The 23,808-nt window shown below is 45.9% G+C and overlaps 1 protein-coding gene across 6 annotated transcripts in view; it reads left to right on the top strand.

Moving 5' to 3' along the window:
- Nucleotides 1–23,808, top strand: part of LOC128688073 (uncharacterized) — a 209,817-nt gene that overhangs the window by 174,558 nt on the left and 11,451 nt on the right. For all 6 annotated transcript variants that reach the window (XM_053775805.2, XM_053775801.2, XM_053775799.2 and 3 more), the window contains one exon: nucleotides 16,745–17,440. In XM_053775805.2, coding sequence (XP_053631780.2) covers nucleotides 16,745–17,440 — 696 coding nt within the window. The remainder of the gene's footprint in view (nucleotides 1–16,744; nucleotides 17,441–23,808) is intronic.

Raw genomic sequence — 23,808 nt, 5'->3', positions numbered from 1 at the left:
GGAGAAATTTTCTCAAGGAGGGGGGTATCAACCCCCTTCAGCCCCTTCAGACTCTTTCAGCCCTGAGGGGCCCAGCCCTCTCAGAATGGGCAAATATCTTGTTTACTGCTACAGCGAGTAATTGACCCCAGATGCAGTACCAGTATGTGACGTGGCTCGACGCTCCGTGCGGTCCTGTGTTGCAAAGTGTAGCTTAATAAGAGACAGTACACTCTTACTTTGGCAAGACAATTAAGGTAAATCCTGTTCCCACCTTATTACCATAGTAAAGATAGTGGACATTGTTGTCTATGCTTAAGACAGCAAGAACCAAACATTCTGCTTTGCCTCATGGAGGAAGTGGCAAGGAAGCAAAAGTACTATGTCAGCTTTTCCTTTGTGCAATGGGCAGTGACGGCGTGGGGCGCTGTGGCGTCTTCAGATTACTTTTGACTCTACTGAGAGTGACAGTGATGCCAGGAAAACCAACAAAGAACGATCTGTGCGTTAGTGTGAACAAAGTGTCTCATAAAACACAATAAACACTTAAGAGAAGTGTGATCAGCTTCTTTAGTGATAAGATTGTGAACAATAAAGACAAATCTTGTGGAACACAGTGTACCAGTGTGCGTATTCCTAGACTATGGAAGACGTGGACATCCAAGGACACTCCAGCTTCTATCAAGTCACCGATATCTGTCGAAGGTGTGAAGAACACCATAGCTCACGCTACAAGAGCAAGGTAGGTTGCAAATTTCTTGTAGTACGGAGGACTGCGCAGTTCTTGAGTCGCAAGGAGTTTGTAATCAACCTATAGTCGGCAGTTAGGTGCGGACTTTTGAGTCCACACAAGTAAGTTTGTCAGCCATCAGTGAATGAAATATGCTGACATAACACCCCCTAGGGGTAATTTATAATCTTACAAATTATAACTCTTGACAGCCCGTTGAGAGATGACTTCGACAGCTTTTCAAGACCTCGTCTGCAGGGGCGGCTGTGTAGACGATTTGCTGTCTTTTATCAGCTAAGTGTTCCCTATATTTATACTTATAAATTATATCTTAGTTGGTAAAGCCTTTTCTCAACATATGCATACCCTTGCATTTAAAACACTTCTTCAGTGAGCATTTACCTCCCTTGTGTTCACCTAAACACTTGATGCACCTTTTCAGCTGCTGAACACGTTGTTTATGTGCCTCCATTGATGTGTATTGAATACAATACTGTGCTCAATGTGTTCCATCACAAAGTACACATTTTGGAGTACGTTTATGTGTGACAGTTTGTTTACTGTCTGTTGTATTCACAGCTTGATAAACGCCTATATGGGATTTCCCATTATGTGGTTTAGTGGGAGTAGGTATACTCTTTTTATACTGAGTTGAAGGTTTATTATCCACTGGATTTGTGGATTTTTCATCTTGTCTCATTGCTTGCATGCATGAAACTATTGTTTGTAAACAATTGCTAATTTCTTCACAAGTGAAATAGCGTTTATTGAACATAATATTTAATCGTTCAATAGTTTGTGGTGACAACTTATCCTGTACAATACCACTGATAAACCAATCACATTGCCTTAGGTCATATTTAGCATCTAGAGATCTGAGACTATTGTCTTATGTGGTTCAAAATGCCTGTAAGTCTGAAAAACAATGTTTGGGTGGCTTCAAGCTTGATATTAAGACTGCATGTCTAACTCTGGCCTTGTCAGCATCAAAGTAATTGTCTGCTAAGACACGTAAGGCTATTTGATAATTGCCTTTAACCACCGGAAATGACTTAATCAGTTCATAGGGTTCTCCCTTCACAAGACATTTAAGGTAATTGAACTTACCAATCTCATCTATGTCAGTTCGTGAATTTACTATGGATTGAAAACCACTAATGAATTTTTCATAATTATGACCTTGGAAAATAGGTAATGACAATGTAGGTAAGCTTGGTAATGGGACACTTGTTGTTGTTACAGGTGTAACAGGTGTTTGACCACTAGTTACAGTAGGTCTCTGACAGAGTTTTGCAGCAGATAGCCTGTACTCCTGTCCACCTTAATTGTTGATTACTAAATGTATCCAAAACATTTTTAATTTCATCCTCAGATGGGTCTGATTCAAGAAATTTATTTTCATAATGTGTATAGTCTGAATTAATTATTTCCAGACGTTGTGTAAGTAATTCAGATTTAACCTCAAGATCATCAAAATCTATGTTTGTATCTTGAGATAATCCTATACAGACTGAAATTAAATTTTCTAATTGTGTAATCTTAGTCTGTAAAGACTGAAACTGAGTTTTCAAACAAGCCATTTTAATGGTATACTGAAAATTCTAGCACCACACTTAGAGTGTTTAAAAAACACTGTACTGCTATAAACAGCTGAGTTTTTGTTATGCTTAAGTCAGCAATAATCGAGGCAGACACTACTGACCCACCTACTGACCTCAGGATCAATGACCATGAAGGGTACAGAGTACATATGGCTGGTGTTTATGGCTTGAGTTTGCTGTGTCAGCCTGACCACGATGATTAATCGTAAATAATGTTATACACTTCATTCACTATACACTATAAATGTCACTGTATAACTGTAAATCACACGTGAATATTACTTACACATATAAATGTCACTGTTAATATGAATTTGAAAACTTACACTTTATATATAAGTTCCTTTAATATAACAGGTATATCTATAAGAAACAAACTTTAACACAATCTTGTCTCTTAATTTTTGTCTATAAACATTATAAACACTGTGTGTATATACACTCAGACAAACCGAACATCACTTGGATTGTTGTTGTCTTAGTCAGCACTTCTTCGAGATTGGAGCAGTGGATGCCGGGTGCCATTCCCCGTTTTCTTGTTGGGTGAGTCACCCAGCTCCCGTTTTCTTTGGGTGAATGCTGGGTGAGCGCCCGTTTTCTTTTGGCTGCCCATTCTCTGTGATTGAGTCTGGAGCGACTCATTTATACTGATTTATATTGTAAAAACACTAGTTTTACAGCTTTTTTCGAAGGACCTTGGCTCGTAGGTTATTTGTACACTGTAGTACAACGTATTTGGACCACAGTGTGGCCTTTATCCGGTTCGAGCACGACCAAATTGTTGAGAAATGGCATTACAAGCTAAGTTTAAAGAGTTTGTACTTAACTTAGAAAGACAGCTCATCGCCTGCACAGCCGCTCCTGCAGACGAGGTCTTGAGAAGCTGTCGAAGTCATCTCTCAACGGACTGTAAATGAGTTATAATTTGTAAGATTATAAATTACCCCTAGGGGGTGTTATGTCAGCATATTTCATTCATTGATGGCTGACAAACTTACTTGTGTGGACTCAAAAGGCTGCCCCTTACTGCCGATTATAGGTTGATTACAAACTCCTTGCCACTCAGTCAGTCAGCCAGTCCCCCGTACTACAAGAAATTCGTAACCTATCTTGCTCTTGTAGCGTGAGCTATGGTGTTCTTCACAACTTCGACAGATATCGGTGACTTGATTCAAATTCTAATTCAAATTCAATTCAAAGTTTATCTATAAGGATTACAATGCTGAGTTTACAGAATTTGGTTATTGTGTGGATTACATGTAGTAAAATAATGATTACAGAGTGTACCACTAGAACACCTAGCATGGCTAGGCATTTTGGGCAGACTTAGTTTAATTCTTAATTTTAAAATATTACAAATTATGAGGTAAGTTGGTATTATGGCTAAGTGACTAAATACTAGTTTGTGAGTTTAGCAATGTGAATGCTTTTGTTTTGGCACAGTATATAGTTTCAGTATTGGAGTATCACAGGATTCATTATTTTAAGATTGAGATTAATATTTCTGTTTATGGTCAAATGGGTGAGTGTAAGTGTGAACCACCAGGTGGTATTCGTGTAGTTAGTTGATGGGGTGTATCAGGGAGATAAGATGTTTTCTAATGATAGTTTTGAAGGTGATGAATGTGTCTGCAGTTCTAGAGTTCTCAGGTAAGGTGTTCCAGATTTTAGGGCCTTTGACATACATTGAATTTTTGTAAAGGTTTAGTCGCACACGGGGAATGTCGTAGAGATGTTTGTGTCTGGTGTAATGCCTGTGGGTTCTGTCACAACTATCAAGAAAGTGTTTTAGGTCAAGGTTGATATTGGAGTTTAAGGCCCTGTAGATGTAGATTGCACAGTAGTATAGTAAGTGTGGATGTACTAAACAGGGAGTAAGTTTAGATCTATGAAGAGTGGGGGAGTGTGTTGCCAGGGATGGGATTTAGTGATTATTCTTACTGCAGCTTTTTGTTGGGTTATTATTGGCTTTAGGTGTGTTGCTGCAGTTGATCCCCAAGCACAAATAGCATAGGTGAGGTATGGATAAATGAGTGGTATAGTGTGAGAAGGGCATTTTGAGGCACGTAGTATCGTATCTTGGAGAGGATCCCAACCGTTTTGGATACTTTTTTGGTTATATGTTGGATATGGGTGCTGAAATTCAGGTTGTCAAGGTATAGGCCTAGGAATTTGCCCTCATTATGTCTGGTAATTAGAGTGTTGTTAATCTTAATGTTAATTTGTGCACCTCCTGCTCTTCTACCAAACATAATATAGTAGGTTTTGTCAGTGTTAAGCATAAGTTTATTGGCTGTCATCCCGCCTTTTTCCTTCAAGCTCCAGGAATAAAACAAGAAATCTGTCACAATGTACAGAATGGCTCTCTTTACAACCTCAGACACCCCCCTTACCTCTAAAGTTAGGGCACGCAGGAGTTCTACATTGCCCCCACCCATTAACTTGAAGACTCTAGCCAGCCACACCCGTACCTGCCCCAACTCCCTACAAAAATATACGGCATGAAAAGCTGTTTCCGATTCCTCACAATGTTCGCATTTCGCCTCCTTTACCAAACCCATCACACACAAAGCCTGCTTTGACGCTAAAATCCCCATTACAAACCTATAAACTAACTCCCTTACCCTAGGCATTAATCTAAGTTTCTGGAAATCATGCCAAATCGTACCCCAATCATACAAAGGGTATACCGCCACCCCTTGCATGACTTCTGGTTTCCTACTCATCTCTACCAATCTTCCCACCTTGAGTTTTTTTACCTCACCTATTACTAACACAACCCTTAGCATATTCTCACATTCCATTAAGTCCTTTCCTCCCCACCATCGTCGTACATCCCCCATCACCCTCCCAACCCTCACCCCTTTTACCCCCCCTCCCTTACGTACTTTTGTTTAACATACATGGCCTTTACCCTCGGCCCTAGCATCAAAAGCCCTACTCCCCCTCTGCGCACATTCGTCATAACCACCTCTTTACTTAGCCATGCTCGTCCAAAACCCCATATATAACGAAGCATCCTTCTCTGTATCTCCTTTATCTCCTGTTCCCGTAAAGGATATACCACTGCCACGTTCCACACTTTACTATAAACCAATGAATTTATTATTATTGCCCTTTGCATTAAAGTAACATCCTTCGCTCTTAGGTTCCTAATCCATTGTACAACTTTCTCTCCCACCAATTCCGAATTCCTCCGTCTAGCCTCTTGCTCATCTGCCATATAGATAATCCTACAAATTTTCAGCTGTTCAGTCACATCCCATCCTAACTCCACCCCCATTCTACCCCCACCCAATCTCCTATCTCTAATAATTTCGATTTAGCTCTGTTGACACGCATGCCTGACGCCTCTCCAAAAAACCTCATTACTCTCTCCACCTTTCGCAAACCTTCGACATCATTGATCAGTATTGTTGTGTCATCTACATAACCAATTACCTCTGTGAACCCCTTACCCTCCTCCTGTAACGTTGTTGCTTCCTCAACCATTCCATAAAACGGGTGTTGCATACATGCAAACAGAATTTGAGACATAGGACACCCCTGTCTCAAACCTTTCTCCATTTTCAACACGCTACCCAACCTACCATTAATTTGCACTTGAATCGTAGCTTCTGCATACAAGGTCTTCACCCATTTTACTATTCCCTCCTCAAAACCCATAAGCCTTAAAGTGTCAACCATGTACTCTCTATTCACACAGTCATAAGCATTCTCCCAATCAATGCCCAAAATTCCACCACCCTTACAACCCTGCAAAAATTCCCTAATACGACTATGTCCATCCCTCATACTACGACCCGGAATTCTCAACTGACCCTTGTGCACCATACCACTTATTACCTTCTTCATCCTGTTCCCTAGAATCTTCGCAAAAATCTTATAATCCATACACATTAAAGATATGGCGCTGTACGTGCTCAGTGTTCTCCCCTCGCTTTTTTTTTACAAACGCGACCACACCCGTCCTCTGTGACGTTCCCAATTTCCCTTCCTTCAGCATACAATTCAATACCTGAACCAAACAAACATTTATGGTTTCCCAATGCACTCTGTAAAAATCATTGGAAAGCCCATCAATTCCCGGTGCTTTCCCCTTACTTAAATTGAACACTGCCTCTTTCACTTCTTCCATACTTATTATTCCCTCCAATCCCCCTCTGTCCTCCCCACCTTTCCTCAAGACCTTCACCCCTCCTCTTTCTTTATTAACTATCCCCACATTACCCTTTTCCCATTTCCTTTTAAACCAATAGTCCACATAATTACTTATCCCCTCAGTTGTCACCAACATTTGCCCCTTAGTATAACCTTCCAAATCGTCACTAACCTCTAAAAGTATTATAGTGGACTCCTGTTGTCTAATGCGAAAACTTCTTAACACACTACCCGACGGTTTATCTCCCCATAGCACGGCATCCATACCTGCCCTTACCCTTAATTCATCAAATCTTTCATTATGTATGTCCCTTAGTCTCCCTCTTAGCCCTGATATTTCTTCAAAAGACTTCTCCTCATCTCTCGCGTAACACTCATTGAGCTGCTGTTCCAAAAAATTCTGTAAACCGTACCTCCACCTCGCCTCCTCCCTTCCTTTATATTTATAAAACCCCGCGATACCAGGTTTAGCCCTATTTTCCCACCAATCCAAAATACTCCCTACCCCATCCCTTGCCCTCCACAATTGTCTCCACCAGTCTCTAAACTCTGCGTTCACCACCTCACTCCTCACCAACCTCGCATTTAACTTCCAGAAACTTGAATATACCTTTACCACTCCCTCCCAATCCAGTTCTACCAAAACTGCCCTATGATCCGAAAACCCTACGTCCACTGTTTTTACCCCTCCTACACTAACTGCTCCCGTTATATAAATCCTATCTAACCTCGCTGAATAATTTCTTCTAACAAAAGTGTAATCCACTCTCCAAGCCTCACTCCCCTCCACGTCCCTCACCCCTGCATCCTGTAAAACATTGCGTAACGACCGTAACACACAACCCGCCCCCCTTGGCTCCACGGACCCCCCCCCATTATAACCCCTTTCCAGTCCCCCCCAATTACAGTTACTAGAGGTAAACCCCTTAAAAAATACACTAAAACGTCTCTCACAAAATCCTCTTTTATTTTGATTATATTCTCCGCTGGCATATAAACCCCAATGAAACATACTCGAGATGCTCCCCACTCACCATCCACCCTCACTACCCTCCCCCCCTTCTTCCCACTTTATAATACGTAAGGGACTATTTTCCTTCACAGCCACTGCCACTCCCCCTTTTAACCTAACAGACCCACTTACATACAATTTATAACCCTTTAATGCCAAAGCACAGCCTATCTTATAATTATGTTCTTGTATAAAGCATACATCCACATTATATCTCCTCAAAAACCATTCCATCCATACTCGTTTCACTTCATTCTTCAATCCATTTACATTTACAGTTACTATCGGGAATTATTTTAAGTGGTGGTTTACCCTTTCGTCGTGGCACATACCCTCCTATACCGTCCTGCTGTATGGCATCTTTCTTGACAGCTTGCTTATTCACCCCCCCCCCCTATCCCTTCATTATCCCTAGAACCATTAAACCCTACATTACCCCTTCCCTCTTTCCCCTTATGACATACATCCTTTCTCCAAGATTTTACTCCTGTTCTTTGTCCTGGAGTAAGAACATCGTCCATCTCAGACGTTCCTGCAGTTCTCTTATGAGAACTCCCCTCCCCACACACCTCGTCACCTGTCTTTTCCGCCCTATGGACCTCCGCCACAACGTTGTGCACATTAACATTAGTGCACACAGTATTCCTAACCTCCTGATCTTGCTGCACTGTCGCCTGCACCAGGTTACACCCTTCATCCACCATCATGCAAAAAGGAACTAAGTACTTCCTCCAGCAAGCCATCCTGTTGGCCCGTACACTCCTCATCAGACGTCGATGTCGTCTGTCCCTTATCAACTGTTAGTGTTACACTTTCCGCCATAGTCGCCTCAGCCCTATCCACTTCGTCACTCCATCGGCAAGGAATCTTGTTTGGCCTTACTCCTTCCTCCAACACCCCCAGAGCATTCCTCTGATGAAAGATCACTGGTACCTGTTCCCCTCCGTCCAGCTTTTTTATAGCATTGGGCCGCCATATGTTCAAAAGAACCACATAATCTGCAAGTCTTCCGTTGCCCTGAGTAGTACACGTAGACCTGCGTTCGGAAGACCTCCATAAATACGTATGATGGAATTGGCAGCCTCAACGTCATTTTCAGCGTAAATGATCCTTCAGGTAGCCCCTCATAAGGTCCATTTTGCCACACCCCCATCACTGCTGAGTGGATTTTCCCATAGCTGCTAAACACCGCCATCACATCATGCTCTGTCGCCTCAAAAGGCACGCTTCGTACTTTCACCCACGTCACATAGCTGGACACATCATGTAAGCAGACTTCCACCATAGTGTTCACTGCTAGCCTCTTCTCTTGATATTTGTTGACTATGCTTGCGTAGAATCCTGCGTCTTTAAACTTGATGAAAATTCTCGACACACCATTTACTGCTACTCCATATAATTCTTCGGTCGGTATCCCATACACCTCACTGATGATGGCAGGCAGTAACACGTGCATGGTTGTTCCTGTAAGCGTGCCACGCACCAATTCCACACAAACAGTGCTCACTCGGCGTCCAATGCGATCCGCCATGTTGTATGCACAAAACAGGAAAACTGCGCAGTAAACCAGTTGTATCAGGAGCTACTGCGCAGCCTGTCCGCACGGCACAATAGCGATGCGAACAATGAACGCACATTATTAATGCACTTCTGCATAGGATCACTGTGGAGATTATAATAGTTGCCGTCGTACTCTGCATCCGCTATTAGAAGTACAGAAATCCTAATACCCTCTACCTATTACCCTCACCAGCCTGGTTGTGAACCAGGTCCTGCTCCCTGATAGGGGCAACAGTACCGTGTGACGTGCTGTCCCTCTTCACCTTAAGTAGGTACCTGGGTGTTAGTCGACTGTTGTAAATGGAATCCTGGGGAGACAAGATTAACAGGCTTCCCTGCATAACCAGAGACTTTCTATACTGTATGCCAATAATGTCAGCTATGTCAGTATCAGTTGCATCATGTACTTGTAGAAATAAAGTTTATTTTTATTATTATTATTATTATTATTATTATTATTATTATTATTATTATTATTATTATTATTATTATTATTATATAAAATTTGTAAGGATTAAAAGCTATGTTGACAAACTTCCCATTACCTCATATGTCACTTTTCAATTTTATATGGCATGTCACCTGACTTAAAATTTTCGGAAAAATGGAAATATATCTGGGCCGCCTTGTAACTGAGGTTGCTAACAACCCACTGAGTGAGTGCAGTGACAGGTCTTGATCTAGGTGACTGGCACAAAAGCTTAAAATTTGGATAAGCTCTTCTGTGCTGTATAATTCCTAATCTTGTGCTGGCGTTTTGTATTAGGTTGGGTGCCGGTACGTGCTTCTTAGAGGCAGATTTTGAAATAACGTCTGGTTTCCATTGTCCCTCTGACAGGTTAAAATTAGGGGTGGTAGTTATGAGAGCAGCAGATTCAACGATTTGGGGTTGTTAGCTGCAGTGTGATTTGTGTTTGAGGGTGTCAGCTTCCCCAGTGAATATTGTGAATGTTCTCGCTAAGATGGTGAAGAAAACCTGTAGTCTCCTGGCCATAACGTATTGCCCGAGTAGTTTGGTGTCAACACTTCTGTATGTATGTGAGGTGTGTGACTTGTGAAGCTGAAGTGTTGCAGCGAGGAGGAGGCTGTCAAGCTGCAGTGTTGCAGCGAGGAGGAGGCTGTCAAGCTGCAGTGTTGCAGCGAGGAGGAGGCTGTCAAGCTGCAGTGTTGCAGCGAGGAGGAGGCTGTCAAGCTGCAGTGTTGCAGCGAGGAGGAGGCTGTCAAGTTGCAGTGTTGCAGCGAGGAGGAGGTTGTCAAGCTGCAGTGTTGCAGCGAGGAGGAGGCTGTGAAGCTGAAGTGTTGCAGCAAGGAGGAGGCTGTCAAGCTGCAGTGTTGCAGCGAGGAGGAGGCTGTCAAGCTGCAGTGTTGCAGCGAGGAGGAGGCTGTCAAGTTACAGTGTTGCAGCGAGGAGGAGGCTGTGAAGCTGCAGTGTTGCAGTGAGGAGGAGGCTGTGAAGCTGCAGTGTTGCAGCGAGGAGGAGGCTGTCAAGCTGCAGTGTTGCAGCGAGGAGGAGGAGGCTGTCAAGTTGCAGTGTTGCAGCGAGGAGGAGGAGGCTGTGAAGCTGCAGTGTTGCAGCGAGGAATAGGAGGCTGTGAAGCTGCAGTGTTGCAGCGAGGAGGAAGCTGTGAAGCTGCAGTGTTGCAGCGAGGAGGAAGCTGTGAAGCTGCAGTGTTGCAGCGAGAAGGAGGTTGTCAAGCTGCAGTGTTGCAGTGAGGAGGAGGCTGTGAAGCTGCAGTGTTGCAGTGAGGAGGAGGGTGTGAAGCTGCAGTGTTGCAGCGAGGAGGTTGTCAAGCTGCAGTGTTGCAGTGAGGAGGAGGGTGTGAAGCTGCAGTGTTGCAGCGAGAAGGAGGTTGTCAAGCTGCAGTGTTGCAGTGAGGAGGAGGCTGTGAAGCTGCAGTGTTGCAGTGAGGAGGAAGCTGTGAAGCTGCAGTGTTGCAGTGAGGAGGAGGCTGTGAAGCTGCAGTGTTGCAGTGAGGAGGAGGCTGTGAAGCTGCAGTGTTGCAGCGAGAAGGAGGTTGTCAAGCTGCAGTGTTGCAGTGAGGAGGAGGCTGTGAAGCTGCAGTGTTGCAGTGAGGAGGAGGCTGTGAAGCTGCAGTGTTGCAGTGAGGAGGAGGCTGTGAAGCTGCAGTGTTGCAGTGAGGAGGAGGCTGTGAAGCTGCAGTGTTGCAGTGAGGAGGAGGCTGTGAAGCTGCAGTGTTGCAGTGAGGAGGAGGCTGTGAAGCTGCAGTGTTGCAGTGAGGAGGAGGCTGTGAAGCTGCAGTGTTGCAGCGAGGAGGTTGTCAAGCTGCAGTGTTGCAGTGAGGAGGAGGGTGTGAAGCTGCAGTGTTGCAGTGAGGAGGAGGCTGTGAAGCTGCAGTGTTGCAGTGAGGAGGAGGCTGTGAAGCTGCAGTGTTGCAGTGAGGAGGAGGCTGTGAAGCTGCAGTGTTGCAGTGAGGAGGAGGCTGTGAAGCTGCAGTGTTGCAGTGAGGAGGAGGCTGTGAAGCTGCAGTGTTGCAGAGAGGAGGAGGCTGTGAAGCTGCAGTGTTGCAGTGAGGAGGAGGCTGTGAAGCTGCAGTGTTGTAGTGAGGAGGAGGCTGTGAAGCTGCAGTGTTGCAGTGAGGAGGAGGCTGTGAAGCTGCAGTGTTGCAGTGAGGAGGAGGCTGTGAAGCTGCAGTGTTGCAGTGAGGAGGAGGCTGTGAAGCTGCAGTGTTGCAGTGAGGAGGAGGCTGTGAAGCTGCAGTGTTGCAGAGAGGAGGAGGCTGTGAAGCTGCAGTGTTGCAGTGAGGAGGAGGCTGTGAAGCTGCAGTGTTGCAGTGAGGAGGAGGCTGTGAAGCTGCAGTGTTGTAGTGAGGAGGAGGCTGTGAAGCTGCAGTGTTGCAGTGAGGAGGAGGCTGTGAAGCTGCAGTGTTTCAGTGAGGAGGAGGCTGTGAAGCTGCAGTGTTGCAGTGAGGAGGAAGCTGTGAAGCTGCAGTGTTGCAGTGAGGAGGAGGCTGTGAAGCTGCAGTGTTGCAGTGAGGAGGAGGCTGTGAAGCTGCAGTGTTGCAGTGAGGAGGAAGCTGTGAAGCTGCAGTGTTGCAGTGAGGAGGAGGCTGTGAAGCTGCAGTGTTGCAGTGAGGAGGAGGCTGTAAAGCTGCAGTGTTGCAGTGAGGAGGAAGCTGTGAAGCTGCAGTGTTGCAGTGAGGAGGAGGCTGTGAAGCTGCAGTGTTGCAGTGAGGAGGAGGCTGTGAAGCTGCAGTGTTGCAGTGAGGAGGAGGCTGTGAAGCTGCAGTGTTGCAGTGAGGAGGAGGCTGTGAAGCTGCAGTGTTGCAGTGAGGAGGAAGCTGTAAAGCTGCAGTGTTGCAGTGAGGAGGAGGCTGTGAAGCTGCAGTGTTGCAGTGAGGAGGAGGCTGTGAAGCTGCAGTGTTGCAGTGAGGAGGAGGCTGTGAAGCTGCAGTGTTGCAGTGAGGAGGCTGTGAAGCTGCAGTGTTGCAGTGAGGAGGAAGCTGTGAAGCTGCAGTGTTGCAGTGAGGAGGAGGCTGTGAAGCTGCAGTGTTGCAGTGAGGAGGAGGCTGTGAAGCTGCGGTGTTGCAGTGAGGAGGAGGCTGTGAAGCTGCAGTGTTGCAGTGAGGAGGAAGCTGTGAAGCTGCAGTGTTGCAGTGAGGAGGAGGCTGTGAAGCTGCAGTGTTGCAGTGAGGAGGCTGTGAAGCTGCAGTGTTGCAGTGAGGAGGAGGCTGTGAAGCTGCAGTGTTGCAGAGAGGAGGAGGCTGTGAAGCTGCAGTGTTGCAGTGAGGAGGAAGCTGTGAAGCTGCAGTGTTGCAGTGAGGAGGAGGCTGTGAAGCTGCAGTGTTGCAGAGAGGAGGAGGCTGTGAAGCTGCAGTGTTGCAGTGAGGAGGAAGCTGTGAAGCTGCAGTGTTGCAGTGAGGAGGAAGCTGTGAAGCTGCAGTGTTGCAGTGAGGAGGAGGCTGTGAAGCTGCAGTGTTGCAGTGAGGAGGAGGCTGTGAAGCTGCAGTGTTGCAGTGAGGAGGAGGCTGTGAAGCTGCAGTGTTGCAGAGAGGAGGAGGCTGTGAAGCTGCAGTGTTGCAGTGAGGAGGAAGCTGTGAAGCTGCAGTGTTGCAGTGAGGAGGAGGCTGTGAAGCTGCAGTGTTGGAGAGAGGAGGCTGTGAAGCTGCAGTGTTGCAGTGAGGAGGAAGCTGTGAAGCTGCAGTGTTGCAGTGAGGAGGAGGCTGTGAAGCTGCAGTGTTGCAGAGAGGAGGAGGCTGTGAAGCTGCAGTGTTGCAGTGAGGAGGAGGCTGTGAAGCTGCAGTGTTGCAGTGAGGAGGAGGCTGGAGGCAGTGATTTATTTGATAGTAATATGTTTCATGAGTGAGATTTTTATGAGGAGAATTGCAGTATTTAGAGCAACACTCCAATTACTAGAATTCAATTTGAGTATATCCTATTTCCCCAGGTGCTGCATTACCCTTGTTGGTTTACATAAAAAACAACAACGATTCGACGGTGTGAAATATATATTTCAAAGTTGTCGAAATAGTTTGGTTATTTAGAAATGTTGTGGTAAGATATGTTGAGTAAGATGGTGTGTAAATTTGAGAAGGAAGGAAGGATGGGTAGGTAAGTTTGAGAACAATAATACAAAAAGAACTTCAGCTGAATTTTATGGACTTAAGGCTCAGGGAGACTGACACCAGTGAGTCCATCTATCATCATTCTATCATGCAGGAGGAGCCACATGTCTATGGTGCATCCAACAAGATAAGCAGACTCTTGGATGTCACTACCGCCCGGCTCCGGCTGGGTTACAAGTATCTTTGGCAGGTTAAATCACCACCACCAGATGTAGACCAAACGAAATGTAAACTTTGCCAGATGGATTATTGTCACACATTGCGTCATTATGTACTGGAGTGTGATCAAATTAATGAATTTAGAAACAACTCACTCAGAAGTGTTCAAGAAATGGCTAAGTATTTTATCCACAGTGGTATATTACAGACCATTCTGGAGAAATACCCTGACTTTGCTAGCTGTAAATAAAGCATTACCACATATGTGCATGTGTGTGTATGTGTGTGTGTGTGTGTGTGTGTGTGTGTGTGTGTGTGTGTGTGTGTGTGTATGTGTGTGTATGTGTGTGCGTGTGTATGTGTGTGAGTGTGTGAGTGTGTGTGTGTGTGTGTGTGTGTGTGTGTACTCACCTACTCACCTAGTTGAGGTTGCGGGGGTCGAGTCCGAGCTCCTGGCCCCGCCTCTTCACTGATCGCTACTAGGTCACTCTCCCTGAGCCGTGAGCTTTATCATACCTCTGCTTAAAGCTATATGTATGGATCCTGCCTCCACTACATCGCTTCCCAAACTATTCCACTTACTGACTACTCTGTGGCTGAAGAAATACTTCCTAACATCCCTGTGATTCATCTGTGTCTTCAGCTTCCAACTGTGTCCCCTTGTTACTGTGTCCAATCTCTGGAACATCCTGTCTTTGTCCACCTTGTCAATTCCTCTCAGTATTTTGTATGTCGTTATCATGTCCCCCCTATCTCTCCTGTCCTCCAGTGTCGTCAGGTTGATTTCCCTTAACCTCTCCTCGTAGGACATACCTCTTAGCTCTGGGACTAGTCTTGTTGCAAACCTTTGCACTTTCTCTAGTTTCTTCACGTGCTTGGCTAGGTGTGGGTTCCAAACTGGTGCCGCATACTCCAATATGGGCCTAACATACACGGTGTACAGGGTCCTGAATGATTCCTTATTAAGATGTCGGAATGCTGTTCTGAGGTTTGCTAGGCGCCCATATGCTGCAGCAGTTATTTGGTTGATGTGCGCTTCAGGAGATGTGTCTGGTGTTATACTCACCCCAAGATCTTTTTCCTTGAGTGAGGTTTGTAGTCTCTGACCCCCTAGACTGTACTCCGTCTGCGGCCTTCTTTGCCCTTCCCCAATCTTCATGACTTTGCACTTGGTGGGATTGAACTCCAGGAGCCAATTGCTGGACCAGGTCTGCAGCCTGTCCAGATCCCTTTGTAGTTCTGCCTGGTCTTCGATCGAGTGAATTCTTCTCATCAACTTCACGTCATCTGCAAACAGGGACACCTCAGAGTCTATTCCTTCCGTCATGTCGTTCACAAATACCAGAAACAGCACTGGTCCTAGGACTGACCCCTGCAGGACCCCGCTGGTCACAGGTGCCCACTCTGACACCTCGCCACGTACCATGACTCGCTGCTGTCTTCCTGACAAGTATTCCCTGATCCATTGAAGTGCCTTCCCTGTTATCCCTGCTTGGTCCTCCAGTTTTTGCACCAATCTCTTGTGTGGAACTGTGTCAAACGCCTTCTTGCAGTCCAAGAAAATGCAATCCACCCACCCCTCTCTCTCTTGTCTTACTGCTGTCACCATGTCATAGAACTCCAGTAGGTTTGTGACACAGGATTTCCCGTCCCTGAAACCATGTTGGCTGCTGTTGATGAGATCATTCCTTTCTAGGTGTTCCACCACTCTTCTCCTGATAATCTTCTCCATGATTTTGCATACTATACATGTCAGTGACACTGGTGTGTGTGTGTGTGTGTGTGTTTGTGTGTATGTGTGTGAGTGTGTGTGTGTGTGTGTGTGTGTGTGTGTGTGTGTGTGTGTGTGTGTGAGTATGAGTGTGTGTGTGTGTATGAGTGTGTGTGTGTGTATGAGTGTGTGTGTGTGTGTGTATGAGTGTGTGTGCGTGTGTGTGTATGAGTTTGTGTGTGTGTGTGTGTGTGTGTTTGTGTGTGTGTGTATGAATTTGTATGTGTGTGTGTGTGTGTGTGTGTGTGTGTGTGTGAGAGAGAGAGAGACTCAGCAATCAACATTTGCACCAATAACTCACTACAGTTGTGACCGGGTGTGGAAGTGTGAATTGCTCATTACTCTAAAATTTGTTCATGATTGCAGCCATGTACAAACGTAAGTAACCATTCTTACAGTATTCATTACCTTTGTAACTTGTGAGTTCATTACCTTTGTAACTTGTGAGTTCATTACCTTGTACCTAGTTTAGCCATCAAAACTTTGGAGCCCGGTCCCTGGACCCATTGTGTACCTCTGTAATCTGTAAATACCTTTGTAACTTGTCATGATTGTGACTAGACCTACCTGGAGTTCATTACCTTTGTAAATTGTGAGTTCATTACCTTTGTAAATTGTGAATTCATTACCTCTGTAACTTGCTCAGCTATCAAAACTTTGAGGCCCAGTCCCTGGACCAATTATGTACCTCTGTAATCTTTTGACTACCGCCCACAGGATGGGTATGGGGTGCATAATAAACATATTAAACTAACTTAAACTAAGGATGGGTAGGGGGATATCTAAACAAGAGCTGGAGCAAGAGTGCAAAGGTGGTTTATAAATTGTGAAGGCTTTAGCATCCAGCATGCGTCTTTGAGCATCTTACATCAGAGTGAATAAAAATGTATTTTTGAGATTTGAAGAGTTGTTATTGTGAGGAAGGTAACATTTACAAAGGGATTTGTAATCGGAATTGCAGTAAGCTGATGAGGTAGAGAATACAGTGCCTCGTCCCCATGACTCTTATGAAGTGAAGGCGATACCACTGAGCTACGAGTCCTATTAACAAGTGTCCACTGTACTTCCAATCTTATATTTTGTGCTTCTACAATACACTTTTGTGTTAGGCTTAGTCTTCCCACATATATTTTCCTGTAACTGGCGTTGTGTGTACTTAATGATCACTAAAGTGTTATTCCTTTACAGCTGCAGGTGGAGCACCCGTACTGCTATGTCAACCCAGTGGCTTTGTCTGATGTTCTTCCTGAAACCGCCTCCACACCCACCCAGCAGTCCCTCCCGCAAAACCAGCAACCCAAATCTTTGCAGCACCCAAAGCTACTCCAGGAAGCCAAGCCGCTTGAGCAACTCAAGCCATTACACCAGTCCAAGACCCTCCACGATGCCAAATCTACACAAAATGGGTTGCCTCCCGGCGACAACCACGTCTCTCAGGGGCTCAACATTATTTATACTCCCGAGTTTAATACCAAAGTGTGTGACAAGCCACTGGTAAGTGCAGGGGAGAACCACGAGGGTACCACCATCCACTACAACAATGATCGCGTCAAAAGTCCTCTTGTCGAGTCTTTTGCCGCTAAGCTCGAGGCTGACCTCAGGAAACTAGAGAGTGACCGTCAGAGAGCCGAGGGTGAAGTGCTGAGGCCGCTAACGGAAACAATAATTCATGACGATACTGATTCAGTTTCTCAATATGTGTGGAAGGAGAGTGAAAGAAGCCTGGGCTTCCAGGACGAGGAGGAGCCGTACCGGCCGTACTACTGTGTAAACTTCGAGGATGATAGAGGTGTGGAGAGCGAGGTGTGGAAGCCTTCAGAACTGGAGGAAGTCTTCGAGTGCTACAACATGGCTGCCTTCTACTCCTACGGCGCCACCCTGCAGGTAGGTCTTCGTCGTTATCACCAGTAACACAGCGGCGCCACACTGCAGGTAGATCTTCGTCGTTATCACCAGTAGCACAGAGGCGCCACCCTGCCGGTAGGTCCTTATCGTTATCACCAGTAGCACAGCGGTGCCACCCTGCTGGTAGATCTTCATCGTTATCACCAGTAACACAGCGGCGCCACCCTGCAGGTAGGTCCTCATCGTTATCACCAGTAGCACAGCGGCGCCACCCTGCCGGTAGGTCCTCATCATTATCACCAGTAGCACAGCGGTGCCACCCTGACGGTAGATCTTCATCGTTATCACCAGTAACAGCGGAGCCACCCTGCAGGTAGGTGCTCATCGTTATCACCAGTAGCACAGCGGCGCCACCCTGCAAGTCCTCATCGTTATCACCAGTAGCACAGCGGCGCCACCCTGCCGGTAGGTCCTCATCATTGTCACCAGTATCACAGCAACGCCACCCTGCCGGTAGGTCCTCGTCGTTATCACCAGTAGCACAGCGGCGCCACTCTGCCGGTAGGTCTTAATCGTTATCACCAGTAGCACAGTGGCGCCACCCTGCCAGCAGATCTTTATCTTTATGACCAGTAGCACAGTGGTGCAACCCTGCCGGTAGGTCCTCATCATTATCACCAGTAACACAGCAGCGCCACCCTGCCGGTAGATCTTCATAGTTATCACCAGTAGCACAGCGGGGCCACCCTGCCGGTAGATCTTCATAGTTATCACCAGTAACACAGGGGCGCCACCCTGCCGATAGATCTTCATAGTTATCACCAGTAACACTGAGGCGCCACCCTGCCGGTAGATCTTCATAGTTATCACCAGTAACACAGTGGCACCACCCTGCCGGTAGATCTTCATAGTTATCACCAGTAGCACAGCAGCACCACCCTGCCAGTAGATCTTTATAGTTATCACCAGTAGCTCAGCGGCGCCACTCTGCCGGTAGATCTTCATAGTTATCACAAGTAACACAGCGGCGCCACCCTGCCGGTAGATCTTCATAGTTATCACCAGTAGCACAGCGGCGCCACCCTGCCAGTAGATCTTTATAGTTATCACCAGTAGCACAGTGGCGCCACCCTGCCGTTAGATCTTCATAGTTATCACCAGTAGCACAGTGGCGCCACCCTGCCGTTAGATCTTCATAGTTATCACCAGTAACACTGAGGCGCCACCCTGCCGGTAGATCTTCATAGTTATCACCAGTAACACAGCGGCGCCACCCTGCCGGTAGATCTTCATAGTTATCACCAGTAGCACAGCAGCGCCACCCTGCCAGTAGATCTTTATAGTTATCACCAGTAGCTCAGCGGCGCCACTCTGCCGGTAGATCTTCATAGTTATCACCAGTAACACAGCGGCGCCACCCTGCCAGTAGAGCTTCGTAGTTATCACCAGTAGCACAGCGGCGCCACCCTGCCGTTAGATCTTCATAGTTATCACCAGTAACGCAGCGGCGCCACCCTGCCGGTAGATCTTCATAGTTATCACCAGTAACACAGCGGCGCCACCCTGCCGGTAGATCTTCATAGTTATCACCAGTAACACAGCGGCGCCACCCTGCCGGTAGATCTTCATAGTTATCACCAGTAGCACAGCGGCGCCACCCTGCCGGAAGATCTTTATAGTTATCACCAGTAGCACAGCGGCGCCACCCTGCCGGTAGATCTTCATAGTTATCACCAGTAACACAGCGGCGCCACCCTGCCGGTAGATCTTCATAGTTATCACCAGTAGCACAGCAGCGCCACCCTGCCAGTAGATCTTTATAGTTATCACCAGTAGCTCAGCGGCGCCACTCTGCCGGTAGATCTTCATAGTTATCACCAGTAACACAGCGGCGCCACCCTGCCGGTAGATTTTCATAGTTATCACCAGTAGCACAGCGGCGCCACCCTGCCGGTAGATCTTTATAGTTATCACCAGTAGCACAGTGGCGCCACCCTGCCGTTAGATCTTCATAGTTATCACCAGTAACACTGAGGCGCCACCCTGCCGGTAGATCTTTATAGTTATCACCAGTAACACTGAGGCGCCACCCTGCCGGTAGATCTTCATAGTTATCACCAGTAACACAGCGGCGCCACCCTGCCGGTAGATCTTCATAGTTATCACCAGTAGCTCAGCGGCGCCACTCTGCCGGTAGATCTTCATAGTTATCACCAGTAACACAGCGGCGCCACCCTGCCAGTAGATCTTCATAGTTATCACCAGTAGCACAGCGGCGCCACCCTGCCGTTAGATCTTCATAGTTATCACCAGTAACACAGCGGCGCCACCCTGCCGGTAGATCTTCATAGTTATCACCAGTAGCACAGCGGCGCCACCCTGCCGGAAGATCTTTATAGTTATCACCAGTAGCACAGCGGCGCCACCCTGCCGGTAGATCTTCATAGTTATCACCAGTAACACAGCGGCGCCACCCTGCCGGTAGATCTTCATAGTTATCACCAGTAGCACAGCGGCGCCACCCTGCCGGAAGATCTTTATAGTTATCACCAGTAGCACAGCGGCGCCACCCTGCCGGTAGATCTTCATAGTTATCACCAGTAGCACAGCGGCGCCACCCTGCCGGTAGATCTTTATAGTTATCACCAGTAGCACAGCGACGCCACTCTGCCGGTAGATCTTTATAGTTATCACCAGTAGCACAGCGGCGCCACCCTGCCGGTAGATCTTTATAGTTATCACCAGTAGCACAGCGACGCCACTCTGCCGGTAGATATTTATAGTTATCACCAGTAGCACAGCGGCGCCACTCTGCCGGTAGATCTTTATAGTTATCACCAGTAACACAGCGGCGCCACCCTGCCGGTTGATCTTCATAGTTATCACCAGTAACACAGCGGCGCCACCCTGCCGGTTGATCTTCATAGTTATCACCCTTAACACAGCGGCGCCACCCTGCCGGTTGATCTTCATAGTTATCACCAGTAACACAGCCATAGGGAGGGGATACTAAACCCTCCTAGAGGCAAATTTCACACACATATTGAAAGTCACATGTTGTTAATAAGGACAATTGCTTTGATATTTTTTATCATCTAATATTTTTAAGGAACCTGTTTACCCCAGAATAACATCCTGCCGGTGCTACTGGTTGTCATTATCGTCCACTCACCTCACACTAAATAATATCCTAATTATTTGTTATTAGTACTGTGTAACTATTACCTTTAAGAACTTAATTTATTGTATATGTCGGTCACTACTCCTAGTCTTATATCCTAATCTACCACTACTCCCCATGCTCACATCCGGTGGCCTGGTGGCTAAAGCTCCCGCTTCACACGCGAAGGTCCGGGTTCGATTCCCGGCGGGAGGAAACATTTCGACACGTTTCCTTACACCTGTTGTCCTGTTCACCTAGCAGCAAATAGGTACCTGGGTGTTAGTCGACTGGTGTGGGTCGCATCCTGGGGGACAAGATTAAGGACCCCAATGGAAATAAGTTAGACAGTCCTCGACGACGCACTGACTTTCTTGGGTTATCCTGGGTGGCTAACCCTCCGGGGTTAAAAATCCGAACGAAATCTTATCTTATCTTATCACTACATGTACCTCTACTCCTACCTACTACTACCACTACATCTACCACTACTACATCTACCACTACCATCTCTACTTTATATTTCTTCTACCTCCTGTGTCTCCTTTCCCCGCCCCCTGCTCCTGTCCCCGCCCCCTCCTCCTGTCCCCGCCCCCTCCTCCTGTCCCCGCCCCCTCCTCCTGTCCCCGCCCCCTCCTCCTGTCCCCGCCCCCTCCTCCCATCCCCGTCCCCTCCTCTCGTATATATACTGGCTCCCTTACCTTCGCGCTTCTGTGTTACATGCCAATGGTCAATGGTCCCTTGCTTTGAAGGTTCTCACTATCCATCCTATCATTTTCCTCGCAGATGTGATAGTGGCACTGTTGTGATTATTGAAGGTGAGATCCTCTGACATTAGCACTCCCAGGTCATTCACACCCCTTCTTCACTCTGTTGTGTGGTTAGAGTTTGTAGCATACTCTATTCTTGCTATTATTTCCTCCACTTTTCCATAGCAGAGTAGATGAAATTTGTTCTCATTGAACATCATACTGTTTCCTGTTGCCCATTGGAAAACTTGTTTTATATCCGCTTGGAGATTTATTGTATTCTCAGTGGATGACATTCTCATGAAGATCCTAGTATGGTGTCTGCAAAGGATGACAGGGTGTTATGGTTTATATCTCTGTCTACGTCTGATATGAGGATGAGGAACAGGTGGGGGGCGAGTGCTGTGCCTTATGGAACAGTTTTTCACTGTGACAGCCTCCGACTTCACACTGTTGACCACTACTCTTTGTGTTCGATTGGTTAGAAAGTTGAAGATCCATCTGCCCAGTTTACTAGTTTTCCATTTAGCAAGTATTTTGTGCATATTATACCATGATTAGATTCAGATTAGATTAGATTCAGATTAGATTAGATTTTGCCGCCGAAGTGGCTAGTTTATTGTGCACCCTATATCCACCCTGTGGAAAGTAAAGACATTATTATTGTGATGAAGACTGGAGGTGAGTACCATCAGGACCCCGAGATTATACCATGATCACACTTATCAAAGGCTTTTTCAAAATCCTGTATACTATATCTGCATTCTGTTTGTCCTTCAGTGCATCCAAGACCGTATCATACTGGTCAAGTAATTGTGAGAGGCAGGAGTGACCTGCTCTACACCCATGCTGCCCTGGCTTGTATAATTGTTGGGAATCCAAGTGACTGGCGATCATGCTTCTTGGAACTCCTTCCAAAATTGTTATGATGTTAGATGTTAGCGCTGTTGGTCTATAATTATTTGGCATTGCGTTACTGTCACGTTTATTGAGTAGGGCTATATCCATTGTTTTTAGTGAATGTGGGATTACACCTATGTTCAGGCTCCCTCTCAATAGTCCTTGATGAGCACAGAGTTCCACGAGTCTGAGCCTGGGGCAGAATGTATGGGCATGCTGCCAATGGCTTTTTCAAAGCCCAGTGGAGGCAGGGTTATATCAGAAATTTGGCATACATTGACAGGGTTTTGAGGCTCATTCATGAAAAAATCATTTGGATTGTAAATCTTTACACTGATTAATGGCTTGCTAAACACAGAGTCATACTAAGACTTCAGTGTCTCGCTCAGTTCTTTGTTGCTACATGTGTAAGTTCCATCTTGTTTGATACTGGATGTGGGTTTTTCCTTCTTTCTGGCATACGAAAAGAAATATTTTGAATTTCTTTCAATTCCCTTGTTTTTGGCTCCTGCGTCTCCTGGATCCTGTATGAATCATGTAACTTAAGTTCAACATTTTCCACTTCCCTAGTCAGTCCTTCCTTCCGTATTTCAGATAATCTAGGCACCTTGAGCAGCTCAGTGATTGTTCACCTCCTGTAGAGGGAGCGTCTCTCTCTGCAGTTTACTTCTTCTCTCCTTTTTTTCTTAGGGTAATATGCCTTGGACATGCTGCAGTTGCCAGAAAGTTGATCCTTTCAAGGCTTGGATCCATGTTGTTTAAGATATCTTCCCAACATGTTTCGTTTAGGACATGATTTATCAGATTCCAGGTGATGTTCTTGTTGATGAAGTTGAATTTGGTGAAGGCTCCCTCGTAGCTGTATGCATTTTGCTGGTCAGGACACCTGTGCAAGAAAAAATGGTTATGACTATGACCATAATTTTTGAAGGGGGTGGACCAGTAAGGCCTCCGTCAGATAACCAAAAAGCTCCAACGGCGGGTCGTCATTTAAGACGCAAGTCAGGAAACACTTGTCCTGTTTCCTCACGAACCTTACCTAACCTAACCTAACCTAACCTAACCTAACCCAACCCCCTGTGCATACAAGTGTGGACTTTGATCAGATTATGATCAGAATTAGTGTTTTTAATATTGTTTCTTACCAGGTCATCATTATTCGTGAAAATAGTCAAGTTTGTTTTCCAGTCTTGGTTGCTCCACTGTCTGCTGGCTTAAGGTAACTTTATTGCAGAGATTTTAGCAACTCATGTGAGTGACTCTTCATCTCAACTGTCTCCAGGGATTTTCTCTGCTATAACATTATTTACTACTTTCTTCCATCCAATTTCCTAGATCAACAATGATTAATTACAGAATTTTTGCTCCTATATATATATATATATATATATATATATATATATATATATATATATATATATATATATATATATATATATATATATATTTATATATATATATATATATATATATATATATATATTTATATATATATATATATATATATATTTATATATATATACCTGGAGTTTACCTGGAGAGAGTTCCGGGGGTCAACGCCCCCGCGGCCCGGTCTGTGACCAGGCCTCCTGGTGGAT

This window comes from Cherax quadricarinatus, chromosome 10 (assembly GCF_038502225.1).
Source record: "Cherax quadricarinatus isolate ZL_2023a chromosome 10, ASM3850222v1, whole genome shotgun sequence".
NCBI classification, from domain to species: domain Eukaryota; kingdom Metazoa; phylum Arthropoda; class Malacostraca; order Decapoda; family Parastacidae; genus Cherax; species Cherax quadricarinatus.
The sequence above is the reverse complement of the archived record's forward strand: the minus strand, read 5'-3'. Positions and strand labels throughout refer to the sequence as shown.